At 43.9% G+C, this 20,935-nt stretch overlaps 1 protein-coding gene across 3 annotated transcripts in view; it reads left to right on the top strand.

Annotated features, from left to right (window-relative positions):
- PRDM16 (PR/SET domain 16) overlaps positions 1 to 20,935 on the top strand; it is a 308,987-nt gene that overhangs the window by 155,195 nt on the left and 132,857 nt on the right. For all 3 annotated transcript variants that reach the window (XM_071448934.1, XM_071448935.1, XM_071448933.1), the window contains exon 3: positions 3,940 to 3,990. In XM_071448934.1, the coding sequence (XP_071305035.1) occupies positions 3,940 to 3,990 (51 nt within the window). The remainder of the gene's footprint in view (positions 1 to 3,939; positions 3,991 to 20,935) is intronic.

The raw sequence follows: 20,935 nt of genomic DNA, 5'->3' as shown, positions 1-20,935 counted from the left end.
GTATACACTCAGGGGGCTCTGTAAAAATTCTAGCACATCCCTGACTGGGGTGTCTGGGGCAGGATCCTGGTGCCACCAATTCCTGGTGGGAATTGCCACCAATTGCTGGGTGCCACCAATTCCCTGGTGGGAATTGTCACCAACTTCTGGGTGCCACCAATTCCTGGTGGGAATTGCTGGGTGCCACCAATTCCTGGTGGGAATTGTCACCAATTGCTGGGTGCCACCAATTCCCTGAGTCCAGGAAAGCAAAGAAAGGCAGAGAAATCCCCCTCCAGCCCAGGCCCAAGGCACAGGCTCTCCTGACGTGGCTGCTGCTGACATGTTGTCTTTCCCCTGGCTAAAATCAACAGATAAGTTGATAGAAAAAGCATGTGTTGTAAATTCTGAGCACATTCAGGAACATCTGTGCTAAGAGTAGGAGTGCAGCCCACTGCACACGTCCAGCTCTGTATTTGGTCTCGTGGCATTTGCATGAGATGAAGCCCAGACTGGGCTAAATTTACCCAATTAAATTTACCCTAAATTTTGAATTTACCCTAAAATTACCCAATGAGCAGATTTTCAAAAAGTATCCTTTTATTCTTCTTAATAAACCTCACACCTGGGGCTTGCTTTGCCTGGTTCTGCCTCTCTCCTTTAAGCAGGAGGTGATGTGGACACCTTGGTGTTGCATCACCCCCTTCCCATGCGCCGTGGAGGGTGGAATTTCGGGATGGGCTCTGCTCCATGGCACCTGGTATGTCTGCTGGGTTGCTGTCTGGTCACACAGGTGTTTATTCCACACTGGGAATGCAGCAGGACAATTCTGAGCTTCCCTCCAGCCCCCAGGAAGGTTTCTGGAGGTTCATTCAGAGCCCTGGCCGTGGCTGGGCAAGGGGAGGTTTGGAATTCTGGCCTCTGCTCCTCCACAGACACCTCTCATGGATGGTGCCAACACCAACCCAAGCTGCCATCCCACAGCTGGAGTGGGAAAATGGGACATTCAGGACATTGGGGTGTGTCCAAGCCAATGCAGAAGGTCCGTGGTGGAGCTCGGCCCACAGTAACACCTTGGACGTATTTTTTTTTAAATCAGGTGTAGAGAAAGGATGAAATATTTAATCTCAACCACTACTGCCAAAATGCCTTTTCACCCATAGAATCCCAGAATTATTAAAAAGTTGGAAAAGACCTTGAAGACCATCAAGGCAGTGCAGCACCCCCAGCATGTTCACCACTAATTGTCCACATTCTGATAGTTTGAGTGTGGAGATGGTTCTATCAAAATTAAAATTCTTCATTACATTGAGGGGTTTTTCCCCCAGAAGTTCTGTAATAGGTGGGAAATCAAAAAGGATTTCACCAAATACCAAAACTCAGCTATTTTCAAATACTCCAAACAAGCAGCAAGATCCTACAGAGGATTTTCTGCAAAATCACCATTTTTGAACATGGATGAAATATTTCCGCCGAAATTCTGTTCTCTAAGAAAGTTGAAATTCAGGATCCGCTGTTTTGAATTGAAAAAGGGAAAAAAAAATTGGTTTGAGAGAAGGAACTTGCCCCTTGAGCACAGCTCTGTCCAAACCAACAAAAGGAAGCTTGTGTTGGCATCTCCATTCCGACTCAGGAATTCCTGACTCTTAAGCCTGTTTATACAGGGCTCCACCACAGCCCAATTTGCACTTCACTGGAGTTTTCTTTCCCCTCCACGTTTATGGTGCTGCTGGACGTGGGGATTACACGCTCTGACTGCACACACTTCTCTGATTGTGTCCAAAAGCTTTTTTGCAATAATAATTACAGGGAGGCGTCTTCATTTGGAGGCAGCTTCATCCCCGTGGATGTTTTGGGGTCGTTTTGCATTTCTCTTTCAGCTCTGACAGTTTGATGGCCTAATTCTCCAAAGTTTTTGGGGATTGCTGGTTCCTGGTGAGCACACTGGGAGCAGTCAGCACTGCCTGGAAGCTTGGTGACATCTGGGACAGGCAGGATGGGTGTTTAACTCCAGTCATGTCAGGGTGTTCCAGGCTGGGAACACAGAATTTTATGGCTCTGGGATTTGCCTCTTGATCCTATTTGCTCTCAGCTACTTTGGAAACCGCAGTTTCAACGTCCATTAGAGCTGGTGTAAAGCAGGGAATGGTTTGGGGTTCTTCCCATGGAAACACAGCCCCTTGTTAGTGCAGCTGAGCTGGAGATTTGGCAAAGGGTTGGAAATTTGTAAATCAGTCGAGCTCACCTGGGCATGGCCAAAGCAAGCCCGGAGCTTTGTGCCAAACCCTCAGCTGCTAAAATGCACTGGAGCCTCTCCTCTCCTCTCCTCTCCTCTCCTCTCCTCTCCTCTCCTCTCCTCTCCTCTCCTCTCCTCTCCTCTCCTCTCCTCTCCTCTCCTCTCCTCTCCTCTCCTCTCCTCTCCTCTCCTCTCCTCTCCTCTCCTCTCCTCTCCTCTCCTCTCCTCTCCTCTCCTCTCCTCTCCTTCCCTGAACTTCCTTGAACTTCCCTTCCCCGAACTTCCTTGAACTTCTCTTCCCTGAACTTCTCTAAGCTTCCCTGAACTTCCCTAAGGTTCCCTGAACTTCCTTGAGCTTCCCTGCGCTGCTCTGAACTTCTCTGAACTTCCCTGAAATTCCCTAAACATCCCTTCCCCATTTTAACCTGCATTTCCTTCCACATCCATCTCTCTCCTTGGAGGTTTTCCCTGCTCTTTGGCAGCCAAACCACCTCCCCCAGCTCTCGGGGGAGCCCCAAGCCCCCTGAGCACCCCAGCCCTTGGGTGTCCTTGGGTGTCCTTGGGTGTCCTTGGGTGTCCTCAGCCCCCCAGCTCCCCGCAGAGCTCCGGGAGCCGCTGGAATTCCCGGCTGGATCGGGTCCCTGTTTGCCCTGGAGGGGGATGCAGGGCTGAGGTACTTGACCTCCCTGAATGCCTGCTGACCTGGAGCTAATCTGAGGTGGAGCACAGCAGCGATTTAATGACTTGTTCCACCACACCTCGGCTGGAGGGGGAATTAAAGAGCGCTGGGGGGGCCTGAGCATCCCGGGATCTGCTCCAGAGGGACTCAACCCTGGAACAGAATTGAGTATTGGATCCTGCAGGTGCCCGTTCTATTGGTGCCCTTGTTGTCCACACCCATCCTTGTCTGCCAAAGCCAAGGGAATTACTCACAGAAGTGACAGAAAACCTTAATATATATATTTTTTTTTTTTTTTTTTTTTAATACACATAACTCAGCTATGCAAATAGTATCACTGCACTGTTATATTTAGTATATTCAGCAGGACTAGCTCCTTAAGTCAATAGACAAAAATCGTGGTCCCATTCCACTAATCAGACAGCTTAACTTTGCCAAGGATGTATGCAACAAAACAAAAATATGTAAAATAAATGAATAAATATGGGGGTTTTTTTGTTTTGTTTTTGGTTGGTTGGTTTTTGCTTGTTTTTGTTTGTTGTTTTATTGATATATATTATTATAATTAATTATGATAGAAATATAAATTATTAATTATAATAATTTATCGAAAAATTATATCATTTAAATATTAATTAAATTAATTAAATGTAATAAAATGTACTGAATTATATAATTAGATATTAATCGGATATTTAAAAATAATTACAAGTATTGATCATTATAATTATAAATTATAATAATATTTATATATATTATTATTATAGTTTATAAATATAATTATGCAGGGTTTTCAGCAGAACTGTAATTTTTATTTTTATATATATATATATAAAATCTAAATTACAGTTCTGCTGAAAACCCTCCATCAAACTTCCCAAACATCATCTGGGTGCAGCTGTGAGTTTTGGCCATTATCACCAATAATATAATATTTATTCATGCTCCCCCTCATCATCATTACAGCAATATGAATTTCTATTATTTTATAGCATTCTCAGCTGCAACACAACTGAATTTTGCTTCTATTCTCTTTTTTCCTCAGCAAATACTGACTGATCCCGAGGTGACCTCCCAAGAGGGCAATATAAAAAAGGTAGGACATGGCTCAGTCTTCTGGGAGTTTTTTATTCCCTGGCTTGGAAATGCACCTGGAGATTTTCCCTCACTTTTGAACTGAGGTGTTGATGGCAATAACGTCGTAAAAGTTTTCCAGTGTTTGCTGTTGCTTTTTTGGATTAAGTGTTGTGGTTCTGTTGGCGTATTTTCCTGTCTTTTTGTGATTCCAGTCATTATGAAAGAGAAAATAATAGTTTGAGGTGTTCCTTGATTCAGCTACAACACAAACAGCTGCCGGGCCAAATCGAAAAACCTCATTTACCTCTTTTCCAGTAAAAGAAAATGTTGGTCCTTTGTTAGAAGTGCTAAATTTTTGGAGGTCACTTCAGCATCAATTGTGGCTGATGTGAAGTCCAAGGGAAAGGGAATAGGTCTGTGAAAGGATAAAATTCAGCCCATGTGATGCATTAGTGGTGCTTCTCATCACATTGTGGGGCTCCAGCTGGAGCAGAGGAAATGTGTTCCACACTCAGCCCAGCTGCACTGGGCTCCACTGAAGCTCAGCATGGCATGTTGGGGTGGCCAGGCTGCTGTTTGCGTTGGGGTTACCCTCAGAAGCTCCGAAATGAGGTTTTGTTCCGTGTGGATCTGTTGGTTAAAGCTTCACAAGTTGGGTTTGATTAGAGCCCCTCAATGGCTGTAGCTTGTGTGTCCTCTCTGAAATAAGGAGATGGTTGTGACTCCTTTTAGGTGCAGTTGTCCCCATGGTGCTGGGATTTGCATCTAAAGGATGTTCACAGTCCTGTTTGTGAAAGTTTTGGGAGTGGGAAATTGTGGTGGTGTTCACAGGGGTCCGAGGAAGGAGGGAAGAGACGAGGATCTGATTCCATGTTTCAGAAGGCTTGATTTATTATTTTATTATATATATTACATTAAAACTATACTAAAAGAATAGAAGAAAGGATTTCATCAGAAGGCTGGCTAAGAATAGAATAGGAAAGAATGATAACAAAGGTTTGTGGCTCCGCTCTCTGTCCGAGCCAGCTGGGCTGTGATTGGCCATTAATTAGAAACAACCACATGAGACCAATCCCAGATGCACCTGTTGCATTCCACAGCAGCAGATAACCATTGGTTACATTTTGTTCCTGAGGCCTCTCAGCTTCTCAGGAGGAAAAGTCCTAAGGAAAGGATCTTTCATAAAATGTGTCTGTGACAGGAAATCTCTGAGGCTGGCCCTTTGCTGCTCATCCTTCAGGCCATGCTGTTTCTCCACTCTTGAAACAAAAAGGAATCCTTTGCTTCCCTCTGCCAAAGACAGTGAAATAAAATCCTTGCCAGGCTCCCAGAGCCAGGCTGGGAAAAGGGATTTAGACACATGTGCAGTATGGCCTGTTTTATTCTATACCAGGTTAAAAAACAAAAAAATCAGGTTTTATTTCCAAGGCTCCCAAGAGGAAACATCCTCTGAGTGCCCCATGACCTCGCCAGGGACCTGTGGCTGAACTTTTTACCTTGGGCACCCCCATAACTCATGGGGTGTCTGTCCCTGCCTCTGTGGGATCCCTTTGTCTGGACAGACACGGTGACAAGGTGGCAGGTCCTCATTATACCCACGCAGCTCCCACAAGGACGGAGGGAATTCTCCATGGCTCAGCTAATTCTTATTCAGGCTTTAATTACGATATCGCAAATGAACTCTCTCCATCCCCACCTCCAGGATCTGCAGTACCCCAAAGAGAGCAGGAGTTGTGTGGAGCAGGGAAACGCGAGTCTGGCAGTTTTATATGTTCAATCCATGGGTTTGTATTTAAACTTTGTGCTTTTATTTCAAGGTGGATTGTTACAAAAACCGCAGGTCTTTGAAAAAATGCCGTGTCCTTAAATATTTCCCTGTGCAGCAGGTATAAAACTGGACAATTGTGATATTTGACAAGGGGGGAAGGCCTGGCCTTCCACTTGTGTCTTTTAAATGCATTGTAGAGAAGCACTAGTGGGAGTTTATGAGGTGATAAATTTATTGAAGGATGGGCAGTAGGGTTTTACAGCTGGGGTAAAGGAGGTCAGAGCAGTAAGGTAAAGAGTTCAAGTCTAAACTTTATGGCTTGTGAAAGGACTACTGTGAGACAGCTTTTCAGTCAGGAGAAAATGAAAACTAAAGAATGAGAAATCACTCTGGACAATTTTTGTAGGATCTCTCAATTGTTTGGAAGTAGCACTCTGGCATTTGGCTCCAGTGGCACAAAACCCTCTCGGGAGCAGATTTCCTTTTCCAGCCTCTCTAAATCATTCAGTTGTCATATCCCTGAAGACACAATGGTTGAGATTTGACTTCAATTTATTCCTATTCCTTCAGAGATGAGTTGGTGGCGAGAAGGTGACTGAAGACAAATGTAACTGGAGTGGGTGGCCTGATTTAAACTGGGAGGGGAGGAAAGAGACCATAATTTCAGTGGCTCTTTTGACTGCTGCATCCCAGGTTCAGAATTGGGCACTAACAAGGACTAGAAAGAGCAAAAAAAAAAAAAGAATTCCAAAATGCATAGAAAAACCTGTAAAACCAGGAAAAAGCAGGGAAGGGAAGGTGATGGCAGTGAGAGGTGTAGAGAGATGTGCATGAACCAACCTGTGCTTAAAACTGACCCCAGAACTATCTCTGCTCTTAAGCTCCCAGGTAAAAAAAAAACACTCTTTTACATAACTTTAATGAACTGAAAGGCAGGGAAAAGTCTGCAGCACAGCAGAGCCTGTTTTGTAGCAGAATAAAACAGGGATTCTTTTGGCTTGGAGCACAAAGAGAATAAGTATTTCTCACTGTGTCCAGTATTTTTCAGTTCATGTTTCTGTTATTTCTGCTGGGACCACTAACACCACAAAGCTGATTTCTTTGTTAGTGGTTGTCTGACAGGACTAATTCAATGTCATTGAAGCCCCCATATCCAGGATTATTTTTTATGTCTATGCTGCTCCATGGACTGAAATGTGGTGTATACCTAACGAGCTTTCCTTGTATCACCTCTGCTGGCTGATATTTAGTTTAACTTAGACAAATACACACAAGCTCCTCATCTTGCTTGTTTAATTTTAAATCATCAGTGCTGGAAGCAATATTAAAACAGGAAAGTCACTTATTTTAGTTCTTTTAGTGAACTGAATGAGGACACTCAGAGATAAAAATACGAGTAATACCTGTGGGTTTATTGTCCCCTGCTCCCAAATGTCTTTTTCCCAGCCCATATCCCTGCACTCTGTTTATTTTGCTTAGAAAGCAGCTCAGTGTCCTCTCCCTCTGAATTTTCCAAGCATTTAATAAAGTGAGCAAACACCTTGTTGTCATTGTCCCCGTCCCCGTTGTCATTTTCCTTTAACTTTGAGCTAAAAGATTTCCACTTCCTCCAGCAAGGCCTGTGCCCATTACCCACCACCTTTTTTTATATTTTTTTTACACACCACCTTTTTTTATATTTTTTTTCCCCCCAAGCAGATGCATTTCCCTCCCCTCCAAGGGTCACTTTGGATGAGGGCTCCAGAATGCTGGGGAAGGATTCTCTGTGTGTGTGTGTGTGCAGAGCTCCCAGCCAACCTCCCCAGGCTGGGCTGTTTTTCTGACCGTGGTGACAAGGGACCTCAGGGACTTCTCTCTTCAGTAGACTCTCTATTTAGTTTCTGTTTACTTAGAGGGAATAGCCTGAGGGGCTACTGGAGAGAAAACATCTGTGGGAGATAATCTATAGAGTTATCTATCTATCACTCTTGTCGACCCTGTCTCCCCTGAGAGCAAGCTGAGAGACTTGTAATAAAAAGGCATCGCTGAAGAGGCTTTAGGGACAAATAAAGAGACATGTTAAGGGCCAGCTGAAAAAGGATAGAAGACATTATTAAAGCTCAATAGCCGTCTTATCAAAATCCAATAGGATAGGCATTTGGCAAAAGGCTTTAAATTTATTCTTTGACTTTCTGGAGAGCTTGAATTTATCCATTAACAAGAATGTGCTGCACGGGGAGCGGGAGATGCTATCGGCTTCAAAAGGGTTGGATTCAATCTGGTATTGTGCAAAACACAACAAAAACTGAAGACAAAACCAATTTTCCCCCCTCCTCTGGCTGGCCTCGTTCCTACATTGCCAAATATTAGAAGCTGTAAATATAATGCTGATGAGGCTGTGGAGTAAAAGCAATTTAAGCAGCGCGGTTATTCTGCGCTCACAAATCACACAGATTTCTTTTCTAAAAATAAAGCGAATTTTAGAAAACTGGGTGTGACCAGAAATTTTGGCCTTTTAAAAAAATCATCATGTAGCAAACAAGAAACTCAGGTATGAGGAAAGCTTTGAGCTTTAAAGCAAAAGCAAAACCCCAACGAGTGTTTTGCCGCTGCAGATGCGGAGAGCGGGATGGGGGCCATAAATCTCCCCGGGTTTATTATTATATCCAAAATGCTACAGGTCACAGGAACCATCTGATACTTCAGGAGCACATTGTTCACACGGGGATGATTGATTGATAATTATGATAATTTGCCAAATGATTATTTGGGTATTATGGCCGCGGCCCGTCCCGCCGGGTCGCTGTGAAGACATTTTCTATTTCACGGGGCCGTCAGGAATGGCCCCTGGCAAGGAGGGATGTGGAGAGGTCTGGCCGGGCTCTCCCGGTGGGATCTGGGGGGCTGATGAATGATGACCCAGAGGAGTCAGAAATCAGACTTCAATAAGCACTCAGGAAGGTAGTTAGGGAAGAGCAAGGGAGCTGCTCACTGTCTTTTGTGCAGCAATTACTGGGCAGGACAAACCCCCCCTCCAGGCCTGGGCCTTGTGAGAGCAAATTGCAGATTTGAAATGTTGCAAATTGCAGATTTGAACTCAGATTTGAAATGTTTCAAATTGCAGATTTGAACCTGGATCTGTCAGTTTTCAAATTGCAGATTTGAACTCAGATTTGAAATGTTGCAAATTGCAGATTTGAACTCCGATCTGCAAGTTTTCAAATTGCAGATTTGAACTTGCCTTTGAAATGTTTCAAATTGCAGATTTGAGCCTGGATCTGCAAGTTTTCAAATTGCAGATTTGAATTCGCCTTTGAAATGTTTCAAATTGCAGATTTGAACTCAGATTTGCAATTTTTCAAAGTGCAGATTTGAACCCACGTTTGCAATTTCTCCAATTGCAGATTTGAACCTGGATTTGCAATTTCTCGAACTGCAGATTTGAACTCGGATTTGAAATGTTTCAAATTGCAGATTCGAACCCAGATCTGCAATTTCTCCAATTGCAGATTTGAACTTGGATTTGAAATGTTTCAAATTGCAGATTCGAACCCAGATTTGCAATTTCTCAAATTGCAGATTCGAACCCAGATTTGCAATTTCTCCAATTGCAGATTTGAACCTGGCCTGCTCAGAGTTGCTGCCTTTGCAGCACAAATTGCATTTCTGCACTTCACAGGGATATATTATCATATTACCCCCAGCTTGTGGAAGATGTTCTCAAACTCTCAGTGAGGATTTCCCACAGATTTTGCTGAGTTTTCTTCACTTTTCTGCGTATTGAAGAATCTCCCCCCTCCTGTTTGTGCACAGTCCTCATCCTGGCTGAGAATTGACACAGAATTGGGGGTTAAAGATGCTCCACAACCCCGTGGGAGGGGGGCAACAACCCCAGATTTGGGAGCTAAAGCCCCATTTCTCCAGGGCTGCTGCTTCACAGTTACTACTTTAAAAAAGAGCTTTAATTTGCTTGTTTTATAGGTTGTATCTTTATGAAATAAAGGTATATTTAGCAGCCACAAACACAGGCAGCTTTGAGTTGATTTTTATAATCTTTTCCTGAATAGACTTGCGTCATTCCAATAAGCCCCGGACAAAAGAGTGGACAGTTGTCTGAGAGTCTTTTTTATAACATTTCTCTCTTTCTATTGTTAGAGAGCTGCTAATAAAAGAACCAGGAGTCCATTAATTCAGTGAATGAACATATAGTAAAGTCAGTTCCCTCTTGAGAACAATAATGTTGCGGTCAGCTTAGGTTTCCATGGAAACTAAGTACTTCTAAGAAGTTTGCATCCTTGATTTTGCTGAAATGAAGCATGTAAAGTAAAAAAAAAAAAAAAAAAAAAAAAAAGGTGTAAGGCTGGCACAGAAAAGTCAGCAAAGAAAGTGATGGTTAAATTATTTTGCAGGAATAACATTGTGTGTTGAATTTCTGTGATACAGATGTTTGGGCTGGGTTGTTCGGTGAGTGTGGGTATGAGAAATGGCTCCGTGAAGAGATCTCGAGGGGTTTTGAGCCCATAAATCAGGCCAAGTTGAGAGGAGTGGTTAAGGTTGTTCTCTCCATATCTGCAGAATGCTGAGGCAGAGCAGGGGCTGTCCCAGGGCTCCCGCACCTGCAGGCTATGAAGTGGTTAATGGCAATTTCCCATTTCTCCCTGGCAAATTCTGTGGGTTTTGGGTGGGGTGTGAGCACCTCACAGTTGCAAATAAGATCTTTCTGTGAGTTAAGCTGGTTCTTCTCCTCCTCCATCCTCCAAACCCCAGAGCTGTGGTGCTGAGCTGCTCCCCAGCACTGATTTATAACCTGTGTCTGATTCCCCTGCATTGCTGGGGCTCCGGAGGTGTCCAGAACGTGCTGCTGAGCTGCTCCCACGCATGGCTCAGGTGCCACAGCAGCATCCCCTCAGATAAAAGCATCCCTAAACTCCAGGCACGTTTAGGAGAGGCCACCTTGTCATCTCGATGCATCCCAAGCACAGACACAGGCTTTGGGCTGGGTTTGAGTCAGAAACTGCATTTCTGTGGGAGTGAGGAGACCGCCGGCTGCTGCCTTGGTAGAATAAATGATTTAAAATCCTTCCCTGTGAGGCTGGGATGGCACAGGGTGCCCAGAGCAGCTGTGGCTGCCCCTGGATCCCTGGAAGTGCCCAAGGCCAGGCAGGGCAGGGCTTGGATCAGCCTGGGACAGTGGAAGGTGTCCCTGCCATGGAATGGGATGAGCTTTAAGGTCCAACCCAAACCAATCCATGGTTCTGTGATCAGGACACAAAGGAGACCCATTAAGACATTTTGGCTGAGTCAGTTCTGCTAATAACACAAGCAAATTCAAGGTTCCTAAACTTTTTTATAACCAAGAGTTGCCTGAATGATGTAAAACCCTCACGTGCTGGTCCCTGCTCCCTTTGCTTGGGGTTTGTGGGAACGATCACACATTTAACAGTTTGAACACAAATTAACAGTTTCAACAAAAATTAAGAGTTTGAACACAAATTAAGATTTTGATCACAAATTAACAGTTTCGACACAAATTAAGAGTTTGAACACAAATTAAGAGTTTGAGCCAAATTAAGAGTTTGATCACAAATTAACATTTTTAACACTTCTCTCCCAATCCTCCTTTTCCCTCTGTGTCTGTAAAATTCATTTCAGTGCTCCCCTGCTATAAGCCACGTGCACTATCACACATGAAATGCCAACACAAGGCTGCTGTTTACCCACTCCCATCTGATGTGTTTTTAATTGTTTGCATCAGGAGCCCAGGCTGCTTTTCCCTGCTCACCAAAGTGAGGGGATGGCATTCCCACCCCTTGCTGAACACAAACTAACAGTTTCAACACAAGAGTTTGAGCACAATTTAAGAATTTGAGCACAAATTAACAGTTTCAACACAAGTTAAGAGTTTGATCACAAATTAAGAGTTTGAACGCAAGTTAAGAGTTTGATCACAAATTGATTTTGAACACAAATTATGAGTTTGAAGATAAGTTAAAAGTTTGATCACAAATTAACATTTTTAACACTTCTCTCCCAATCCTCCTTTTCTCTTTGTGTCTATAAAACTCATTTGATATATAAAATATATAAAACTCAGTGCTCCCCTGCTGAAAGCCACGTGCACTATCACACATGGAACGCCAACACTCAATGTTGCTGTTTTTAATTGCTTGCATCAGGAGCCCAGGCTCCTTTTCCCTGCTCACCAAAGTGAGGAGCTGGCATTTCCAGCCCTCCAGTGAAACGATATTCTGGATGATTAGGAGGCATTACAGCCCCAGCTCAGTCAGAAAATGCCAGAATGCCCCAGAGATCCCCATGAATCTGCTGCCAGCCGGCCCCTGTCAGAGCTGAAGGCAGCACTGTCTGGAGCCCAAAATCAACTTCAGGAAGGTCATGTGAAAGAAAATCCTCAGTCATCAGGAAGCCCTTGGCCCCGTGGCCTTTCTGACATTTTCTGACAAACCTTAAATCACCAGAGTAGACAAAACATCACAAATTTTGGAATGATAGCCTGTGGGATTTGGGGGCTGTGTGGTAACTTGGAAGGTAACACACACACACACAGAGCCCCCTCCCCTCCCTCTGCTCTGCAATTCCTCCTGGGACGCTGGGCTGGGCTGAGTGTGCCACGAGGCTTTGGCTGGAATCAGCTCCTGGAGTCAGCTCTGGATGCAGAACCAGCTCTGGGCTGGGCTGGGAGCTGAGACAGAAGCAGAGGAGGGGGCTGGCCTGGGCCAGCTCCAGGGTTTGCTGCGGAACAGGGAAAAATCCTCAGGGTGGGAGGTGGGTGGGATGTCACCCATGACAGGCTCCTGTTCCACTGGGGAATTTGGAACTGGGGGTTTTTTTGTGTGGTTCCATAACTTACTGTGTGGGATTCCCAGGACAGGTTCCTGTTCCAGTGGAGAGAGTCTGGAATTGGGTTTTATTGTGTGGTTCCATACCTTATTGTGTGGTTCCATCCTTATTGTGTGGTTCCCAGGACAGGTTCCTGTTCCAGTGGGGATTCTGGAATTGGGGGACAGGCTCCTGTTCCAGTGGGGAATTTGGAATTGGGTTTTATTGTGTGGTTCCATACCTTATTGTGTGGTTCCCAGGACAGGCTCCTGTTCCAGTGGAGAGAGTCTGGAATTGGGTTTTATTGTGTGGTTCCATAACTTAGTGTGGGATTCCCAGGACAGGTTCCTGTTCCAGTGGGGAATTTGGAATTGGGCTTTATTTTGTGGTTTCCAGGACAGGTCCCTGTTCCATTGAGGAGTCTGGAATTGGGTTTTATTGTGTGGTTCCATACCTTATTGTGTGGTTCCATACCTTATTGTGTGGTTCCCAGGACAGGCTCCTGTTCCACTGGGGAATTTGGAATTGGGCTTTATTTTGTGGTTCCCAGGACAGGTCCCTGTTCCAGAGGACTCTGGAACTGGGTTTTATTGTGTGGTTCCCAGGACAGGCTCCTGTTCCATTGGGGAGTCTGGAATTGGGGTTTTTTTTGTGTGGTTCCATACCTTAGAGAAGGCAGATGGTTCCATGAAGGTCCCCTGGGATGCTGAGAGGTTTTCAAGACTGGGTTAATCCCATTGGAAGGAGAATTTGGGTCAGGTAGGAGCTTCTTGGAGTTTCCTGGATAAGCAGGAAAACCTGGGCAGCAGCTGGGGAGGGAGGAAAGGGGAGGCTGGGGGTGAGGAACGCCAGAGGGACTTGAAGTTGGGTCCAGCCCTGATGGTGCTGCTGTATAAATGAAAGCCAGAACACAGAAAACTGGGTACCAGTGAACAATAATTAAACATAAATATACATAACATAACAAAACAAAAAAAAAAACCTTTTTATTTTGTTGGTTTATTTCATATTTTGTCCCAGAAATAAATCAAGGTTCTGCAGAGCAGTGAAGGTGGTACTGCTGTCCCACAAGGACAACATTACATATTGATATATTTTGATTTTTGATTCTACAAGATTTCTATGAGATGTTAAAATACATGTTCTGGAAAAAATAAAACAACACAACCAAGTTTATTTTTCACAGGACAGTTTGGGGAGAAAAATAAAGAGAAAGAATCACCAGGAGTCAGCTCCTCTGTGATGTTCAGTTTCCCTCTGGAAAGTTCAGCTCTGAAAACATGTATATAAATAAATATAAAAATATAGATATAATAATAATAGTAGCAGCAGGAGGAATCTAAATTAAGTGCTTAAATCCTTTCTTGGCTAACACAAGCTATTCATTTTTTTTTATTACTTTTTTCCCCTCCTCATTTTTGACTGTAACACAGAATATAGACCAGAAATGCCAAAAGCTGTAGAATAGATTAGAAACTAATTTGTAAACTTCAGAGGAAAATTTTCCTCCTGCTTAATGTGACCTTATAAGTAAACTGAAATTAAGAAATCTCCTGTCATCTGGAGGCATCCCCTCTCCTAATCTTCTGGAGTTAGCTGATTATTTTAGGGATTTGTTGCCATGAATTCTGGCCTTGGGGAGGGGAGGTGAATTTGCTGTCCAGCATTTTTCCAGCTCATTAATAACTGCTGCAGAGATAGTTCTGCACTGCTGCTGTCAGGACATCTTAGCCCCTTGCTTGGTGCAATAATTTCTTCTGTTCCAGAAGAATAAATTGCAGCTCCTAAAGGAATTGCTTCTCTGAGTTTCCACTGGAATTTCAGCTTCAGCTCCTCTGCCCCAGAATGTTGGTTCTTCCTCACCAAAAGTCTGGGAAAACTCTGGAAATTTGCATCACTGCTGCTGCCTCAAGGTAGTTTTTAGGGCAGTGTTGAATCCTTCTTTCCTGAAATACTCAATTTAAAAATGAGTCAAGAGGAATTTTAAGTTTTTTCAATGTTTGCCCTTCTAATTACTAATATGTAAAACCAGGAAAGTCTTGACTTTCATTGTTCATCTCTTCCTTTAATGCCTGCTTCAGTTTTTTCCCTTTCTTTAGTGCTGCCCAGAAATAAGCTGGACTTTTCTCCTGGTAATCTCGGCCAATCCAAGCAGTCTCTTGCTCAGTTCCTGCTGCCATGAAATGGGGATTAATCATTTCCTGGTCATGAGAATCTTAAAATAGGTGAATCCTGGAAAATATCTGTGCTGGGGCTGGGGTTGCCTTGTAAATCCACCCCAGGAGAACACCCTCAGCTGGACACTCAGCTCTGTCTGGGTTTGAGATGCTCCTTACTCTGACCTCATCCCTTTTTCCTGCCTGGCTGTCTCTTCTTCCCCTCAGTTCCTGTTGGGAGGAGAGGAATCCTGGAGGGTCGTTATTGTATTTGCAGGGATCCTTGTGGCAGGGAGGAATGATGAATCTGACTCCATGTTCTCAGAAGGCTGATTTATTACCTTATAATACTATATTATATTAAAGAATACTATACTATACTAAAGAATACAGAAAGGATACTTACAGAAGGCTAAAAAGAGAATAATGAAAACTTCTGAGTCTTTCCAGAGTCCAGACACAGCTTGGCCCTGATTGGCCAAAGAGTGAAAACAACTCACAGCAGAATCCAATGGAACAATCACCTGTGGGTAAACAATCTCCAAACACATTCCAAAGCAGCAAAACACAGGAGAAGCAAATGAGACAAGAATTGTTTTCCTTTTTTTTTTTTCCCTGAGGCTTCTCAGCTTCCCAGGAGAAAAACCCTGGGTGAAGGGATTTTTCAGACAATGTGAATGCCACAGGTTATTCTCCTGCTTTCCAGCAATGCCAAGCAGGGAGGATGTGCAATTTTTCCTAAGGAGCTTGTGCTGTCCCTGACTGAGGTCCTTCCTCTCAGGCTCTGCATTTGCTGATGACTCCAACATGTCCTCGAGCTCCAACAGCAATTTATTCCTGGCAGTTTGGATTTGCCAGCCCTTTTGCCAAGAAAAACTTGGGACTGGGAGAGGGTCCCACCCTCCATTCCAGCTCTGCTGCTCACCATGTGCTCCTTGGCTCCTTCCTGCAAAGCCCAGAGCATCCCCTGCTAAACCTGAGTAAAAACTGGGCACTCCTGGAGTAGGAAATGTGGGATTTAAATCAGGTTTATTTTTCCAAGGCATTACTATATCAGAGATATAGACATACCAATAATATAGATAGATATAGATATAGATAGATGATATAGAAGAAGAAAAGAAGAGGAAGAGGAAGAAGAAGAAGAAGAAGAAGAAGAAGAAGAAGAAGAAGAAGAAGAAGAAGAAGAAGAAGAAAAGCTGCTGAGCATCTCATTTCACAGGTCTGCTGTTATAAAACAGCAATGTGTGGTGGCACAGAAGTCCTTTAAATAAATGAATTCCATCTGATTTTGTGCTTGTACAGGAAAATTTCTTGAGGATAAGCATTTGTCTTTTAAATAAATGATAATTTCTTGAGGATAACATCGTGCTGTAAAAGAAGCAGCAGAAATTCATATTCTGCATTTAGGGTCGCCCACCTGTGGCATGCACAGAACAGGACAAGCCCAGGAGCAAGGTTTGGGTTGGATGCTGAGAAAAACGAGCCCCTGGAATAGCTGAGAGCTGAGCAGGCTCTCTGGGGAGGAGATAAAATACCTGTCCCTGCAGAGAGGTTCACACAAATACCTGCCAGGCCGGCCTGGATCTCCACAATCCTGCATGAGAATGAGGGGCAGCGGCACCACTCGGGTTTTCATGGAGCTCCTGGGTTTATCTTGTTCATCAGTGACAAAGGGAGGCAGCAGCCCCAGTGTCCTTTCATTCCTGCACGTGTGTGGGGAAAATGCGAGCTGGGGGCACTGAGAGCTTTTCTTCTCCTTTTAGGTTCTTTTTGCCTCCCTTTAATGGTGCCTGGGAAGTGTCGTGCCCTTTGTGTTCGGTTTTCCTTATCAGCCGAACATTTTTTCTCCGTTTTCAAGTGGATTTGGTGCTCAGGAGAGCTGGCAGGTGGGGAGCAAGGTGATCTGAGGGGCTGAAAGTAGCTGAGTTATCCAGCATGGAAACCAGTCGGTCCAGATTCTAAAATGTGTGGTTGTACACACCTGGATAGCTGAAAAGCAGAGGAAAAGGAAGGAAAGAGAGGAAGAAAGAGAGAGAGAGAGAGAGAGAGAGAAAGAAAGAAAGAAAGAAAGAAAGAAAGAAAGAAAGAAAGAAAGAAAGAAAGAAAGAAAAAGAAAGAAAGAAAGAAAGAAAGAAAGAAAGAAAGAAAGAAAGAAAGAAAGAAAGAGAGAAAGAAAGAGAGAAAAGGAGAAGGAAAGAGGGAAAGAAGGAAAGAGAGAAAGAAAGAGAGAAAGAGAGAAAGAAAAGGAGAAGGAAAGAGGGAAAGAAGGAACGAGAGAAAGAAAGAAAGAGAGAAGGAAAGAGGGAAAGAAGGAAAGAGAGAAAGAAAGAGAGAAAGAGAGAAAGAAAAGGAGAAGGAAAGAGGGAAAGAAGGAAAGAGAGAAAGAAAGAGAGAAAGAGAGAAAGAAAAGGAGAAGGAAAGAGGGAAAGAAGGAAAGAGAGAAAGAAAGAAAGAGAAAGAAAAGGAGAAGGAGAAAGAAAGAGGGAAAGAAGGAAAGAAGGAACGAAAGAAGGAAAGAGAGAAAGAGAGAAAGAGAGAAAGAAAGAAAGAAAGAAAGAAAGAAAGAAAGAAAGAAAGAAAGAAAGAAAGAAAGAGAAAGAAAGAAAAAGAAAAAACTAGAAGTCCTAATAGTTGCAACTGTAAGCCAGAGTTCTGAATTAATCTATTAATTTAAAACAAGGATGACAGAACATGAAATAACAGCTGCGAGTGAATGCTGGAATGCTCCGTGCTTTTACAAAGAAGATTGAAGGTGTCGAAGCATTTTTCTGTTTCAACATGGCAGCTCTTTGTCCTTGTGGCTGACATTGCTGAGTTTCTATGTATCGTTGCACTGGGTGGAAAACATCCTTTAACTGCCAGACAGCACTTACCGATAAGCCACCAATTAATAATGTTGATTTGAAAAGCCCCGAGAATAGGTGAGAAAGCAAAGTCCTTTGCTAAGTCATATTTGCACAGTATTAAGAGTCCCCTTTTACCTGGCCCAGCAAACACGGCGTGGGGAGCTCCGTGCCATTGAAAAGCTGAGGCTCTAATGATATACGTGCAACTGATAATTGCCACTCCTCGCTGCTCAGCACCCACTTATCGTGCCTTTTGTGCGTACATACCTTTGCAACAGGCAGCTCCCGGCAGATGCGGTTCCCTTTCCTAAATAGCCAGAGCAGTGGATTATTAATTTTTTATTTTTGGTGGTTTGGGGTTTTTTGGTTTTGGGTTTTTTGGTTGGTTTTTTTGTTTTTTTGTTTTGTGGGGTTTTTTTGGTTTGGTTTTTTTTTTTTTTTTTTTTTTTTTTTGCTTTTTGGAGGTTTTTTTTGCTTTTTTGGGGTTTTTTTGGCTTTTTTCGCGGGGGAAGGGTTAGGCTTTTTTGGGGAGGGGCTGGTGGTTTTTTTTGGTTTGTTGGGTTTTTTTTTTTGCTTGTTTGTTTTTTTGTTTTTCCTGCTACATCGACCTGTTTTCTCAAAGAAGTAACTGTCGGGGAGGAATCAGCATTTCCTTCCAAGCTCGGACTGAAGGCTTTGCCTTGGGTCTGGGTGTGCAAACATCCCCCTCTGTTTGCTCAGCTGATGCCACAGTCGTCCCTCAGGGCAAGGCCAGCGCTGGTTCTGATGGAGCAAAAACCGATTAAACCCAGTGGCAAATGCCAAAGCAACTGAGGGAACCCAAATGATTCCACTCGTGGGCTTTGGTGGAGGTGATTGTGTGGCTAGAAAAGAGCTCAGGGTGTGCACAGGGATCTGGGCTCTGGAATCACGACGTGAAACATCCCCTAAACTCTCACTCATTGAAAGAACAAACTGCAGAAAGTCAAAAACCCAATCAAGACGGGCCCAGGCAAGAGGGGCACGGTGTCACCACATTTCTCTTCACAGAGAAAAGCAAGGCACAATTCTTCCCAAGAATATTTCTGGGTTTCACATTCTCTGAACCTCAGAGAAAGGAAAAACAATTGTTATCCTTTGCTGTGCCTGTGTTTGTGCAAAAGTAGAATGCAATATGGAGATTTTTTACCCACAGTGATGGTGTTTTGTCTCCTTGGCCTATCAGGGCCAAGTGTGCAGCCCCACATTTCTCTTCACAGAGAAAAGCAAGGCACAATTCTTCCCAAGAATATTCTTATCTCATTTGCTGTGCCTGTGTTTGTGCCAAAGTAGAATGCAATATGGAGATTGTTTGCCCAAAGTGATGGAGTTTTGTTTCCTTGGCCTATCAGGGCCTAGTGTGTGTGTGTGTCGGGACTGAGGGTGACAATCACGAGATTCAGAGCAGTTGAGTGCTTGGCAGCTTCAGTTTAGATGTAAAGTAATATAATGTAATATAACATAAAATAATACAGTATAATAAAGTAATTAATTAGCCTTCTGATGCATCATTTCTGCCTGCCACGGGGATCATCCTGTTTCGATAGCACGGGAGGTGTGAGGTGGGGACACATCCTGAGCAGAGCACAGAACGTGCTCCATCATCTCTATCTTTGTATGTTCCTGTGCTCTTAAAAAGGCATAGAAATGGAATTAATTGGAAGTAGATGAAGCTGTTTGATTAAAGGGCTCACTTGTTGCCCGGCCGTATGTGGAGGTATAGAAATGCAATTAGTCAGAGAGCGCCATTAGCAGTGTCAGGGACCAGAAGTAATAGAGCTTAACCCTCCCGGGAGGCTGGGATCCCGGGCTGCAGGGCCGGGGTTACACCACAACAACTGTTTTTCCCTCTTAACTCTTTCCGTGGAGAGTTTCCCAGCAAGAGCCAGCCTGTTCAAACACACCCGGAGCCGGCTCTGCCCTCCCTGCAAAACGAGGATTTCCACAAAGACTCGCTGTTAGAGTATGCAAAATACATCAATTTGTCAGCTTTCAGAAATCCCCTGAGAGCGTGGCTGGGAGCGTGATGCTGCTGCAGCATCTGTTGGTGTGGCTGTGGCCTGCAGGGTTTTGGGGTGAGAGTGGTGAGAAAACTCAGGGGGTTGAGCAGGAGTGACACAAGTGACGCATTCGGGAGCTGCACGGGGCTGCTGCAGCTTCACTTTATCAGGTGCTGCCTCAGTTCACCTGGATGGCATCAGAATTTATATTCCTGCTGCTCAGGGTGCACTTTGGACACCTCTGGGATCTCTTTCAAGGAGTTTTGTGTGGTTTGCTGCTGTCGCTCCTCGAGATCTGCTGGGTGTGAGGAGGGAAGTGTTGGCTCAGTCCTGGCTTTTGAGGTTTCAGCCTTCCTGCCCAGCACTTTTTCTGCTTTTTCATGGGAGCTGGATCGACTGAAGTGCTGGAGTGTGAGTGCTCAGCCCCGCTGCCAGCTCAGCAACCTGCCCACAAACATGGTATCCAAACACTCTTTGGGGAAAAACATCCACCTATGGGATGCCCTTGGGTGAGAAAATGCTCCCCAGCATCAGCCAAGGTTGGGGCAAACCCAGTCTAAAGCACCCAAAATGTGTCTGAGGTGTCTGTCCTTTCCCTTGAGAAAGTGCTGCTCTCCAGATGAAAAGAAATGCACTTCATATTTCAGCTGATAATGAGAAGTTAATAAAATCGGGATTTTGTGCAATGCAGGACCTCTGACATCTTAATCTTTATTAAAGAGACTTAAACTACCAGGAACTGCTGGTGCTGACTGGCACAGCCAGACTCGAGAAACACCAGGAGAGACTGGTCAAATGAACTGTTAAACAACTCTTCCTAATCCATCAGGAAGAAACAATAAGTGCTGGAAACATCTATTTACCATGCATCAATCACGCTTACCTAAGCAATTTCTAAGTAATTATACTTCTGTTATATAGTTCCTGAGATGACTGGTCTGAATGAGATATTGGGTTTATTAAAACAAAAAAAAAAAAAAACCAAAAAAATCACTTTACTTGACATATTAAGTGTTGTTTCACATTCTGTCACTGTAGTAATTTTTCTGGACATGATTTCTGCTAATAGTTGTGTTAAAATCCTATCTGGAATTCAAATAGCTGTTTTTCCCTTTACAATACTTGACAAAAGGAAGGGTTTAAAATTTTTTAAGTGGTAGAGATTTTGTCTGGTGAGTTCTGCAAAGTCAGTAAAAAAGGTATTGGGACCAGCTTGCTGAGATGTCACCCATGGGAATGGAATATTGGGAACAGGGAGAATAAACCTGATCTTTGCTGCAGTGAAAGCTGAGTGGTTTTTTTCCTTATTTATTTCCATTTCTGCCTGCTTTTATCCAAAGGCGTCCCTGCAGGAGCA

Source organism: Agelaius tricolor, unplaced genomic scaffold, assembly GCF_023055355.1.
Source record: "Agelaius tricolor isolate 1412-34295 unplaced genomic scaffold, bAgeTri1.0.p SCAF_28, whole genome shotgun sequence".
In the NCBI taxonomy this organism is placed as follows: Eukaryota; Metazoa; Chordata; class Aves; order Passeriformes; family Icteridae; genus Agelaius; species Agelaius tricolor.
This window is presented reverse-complemented; position numbering and strand designations above follow the sequence as displayed.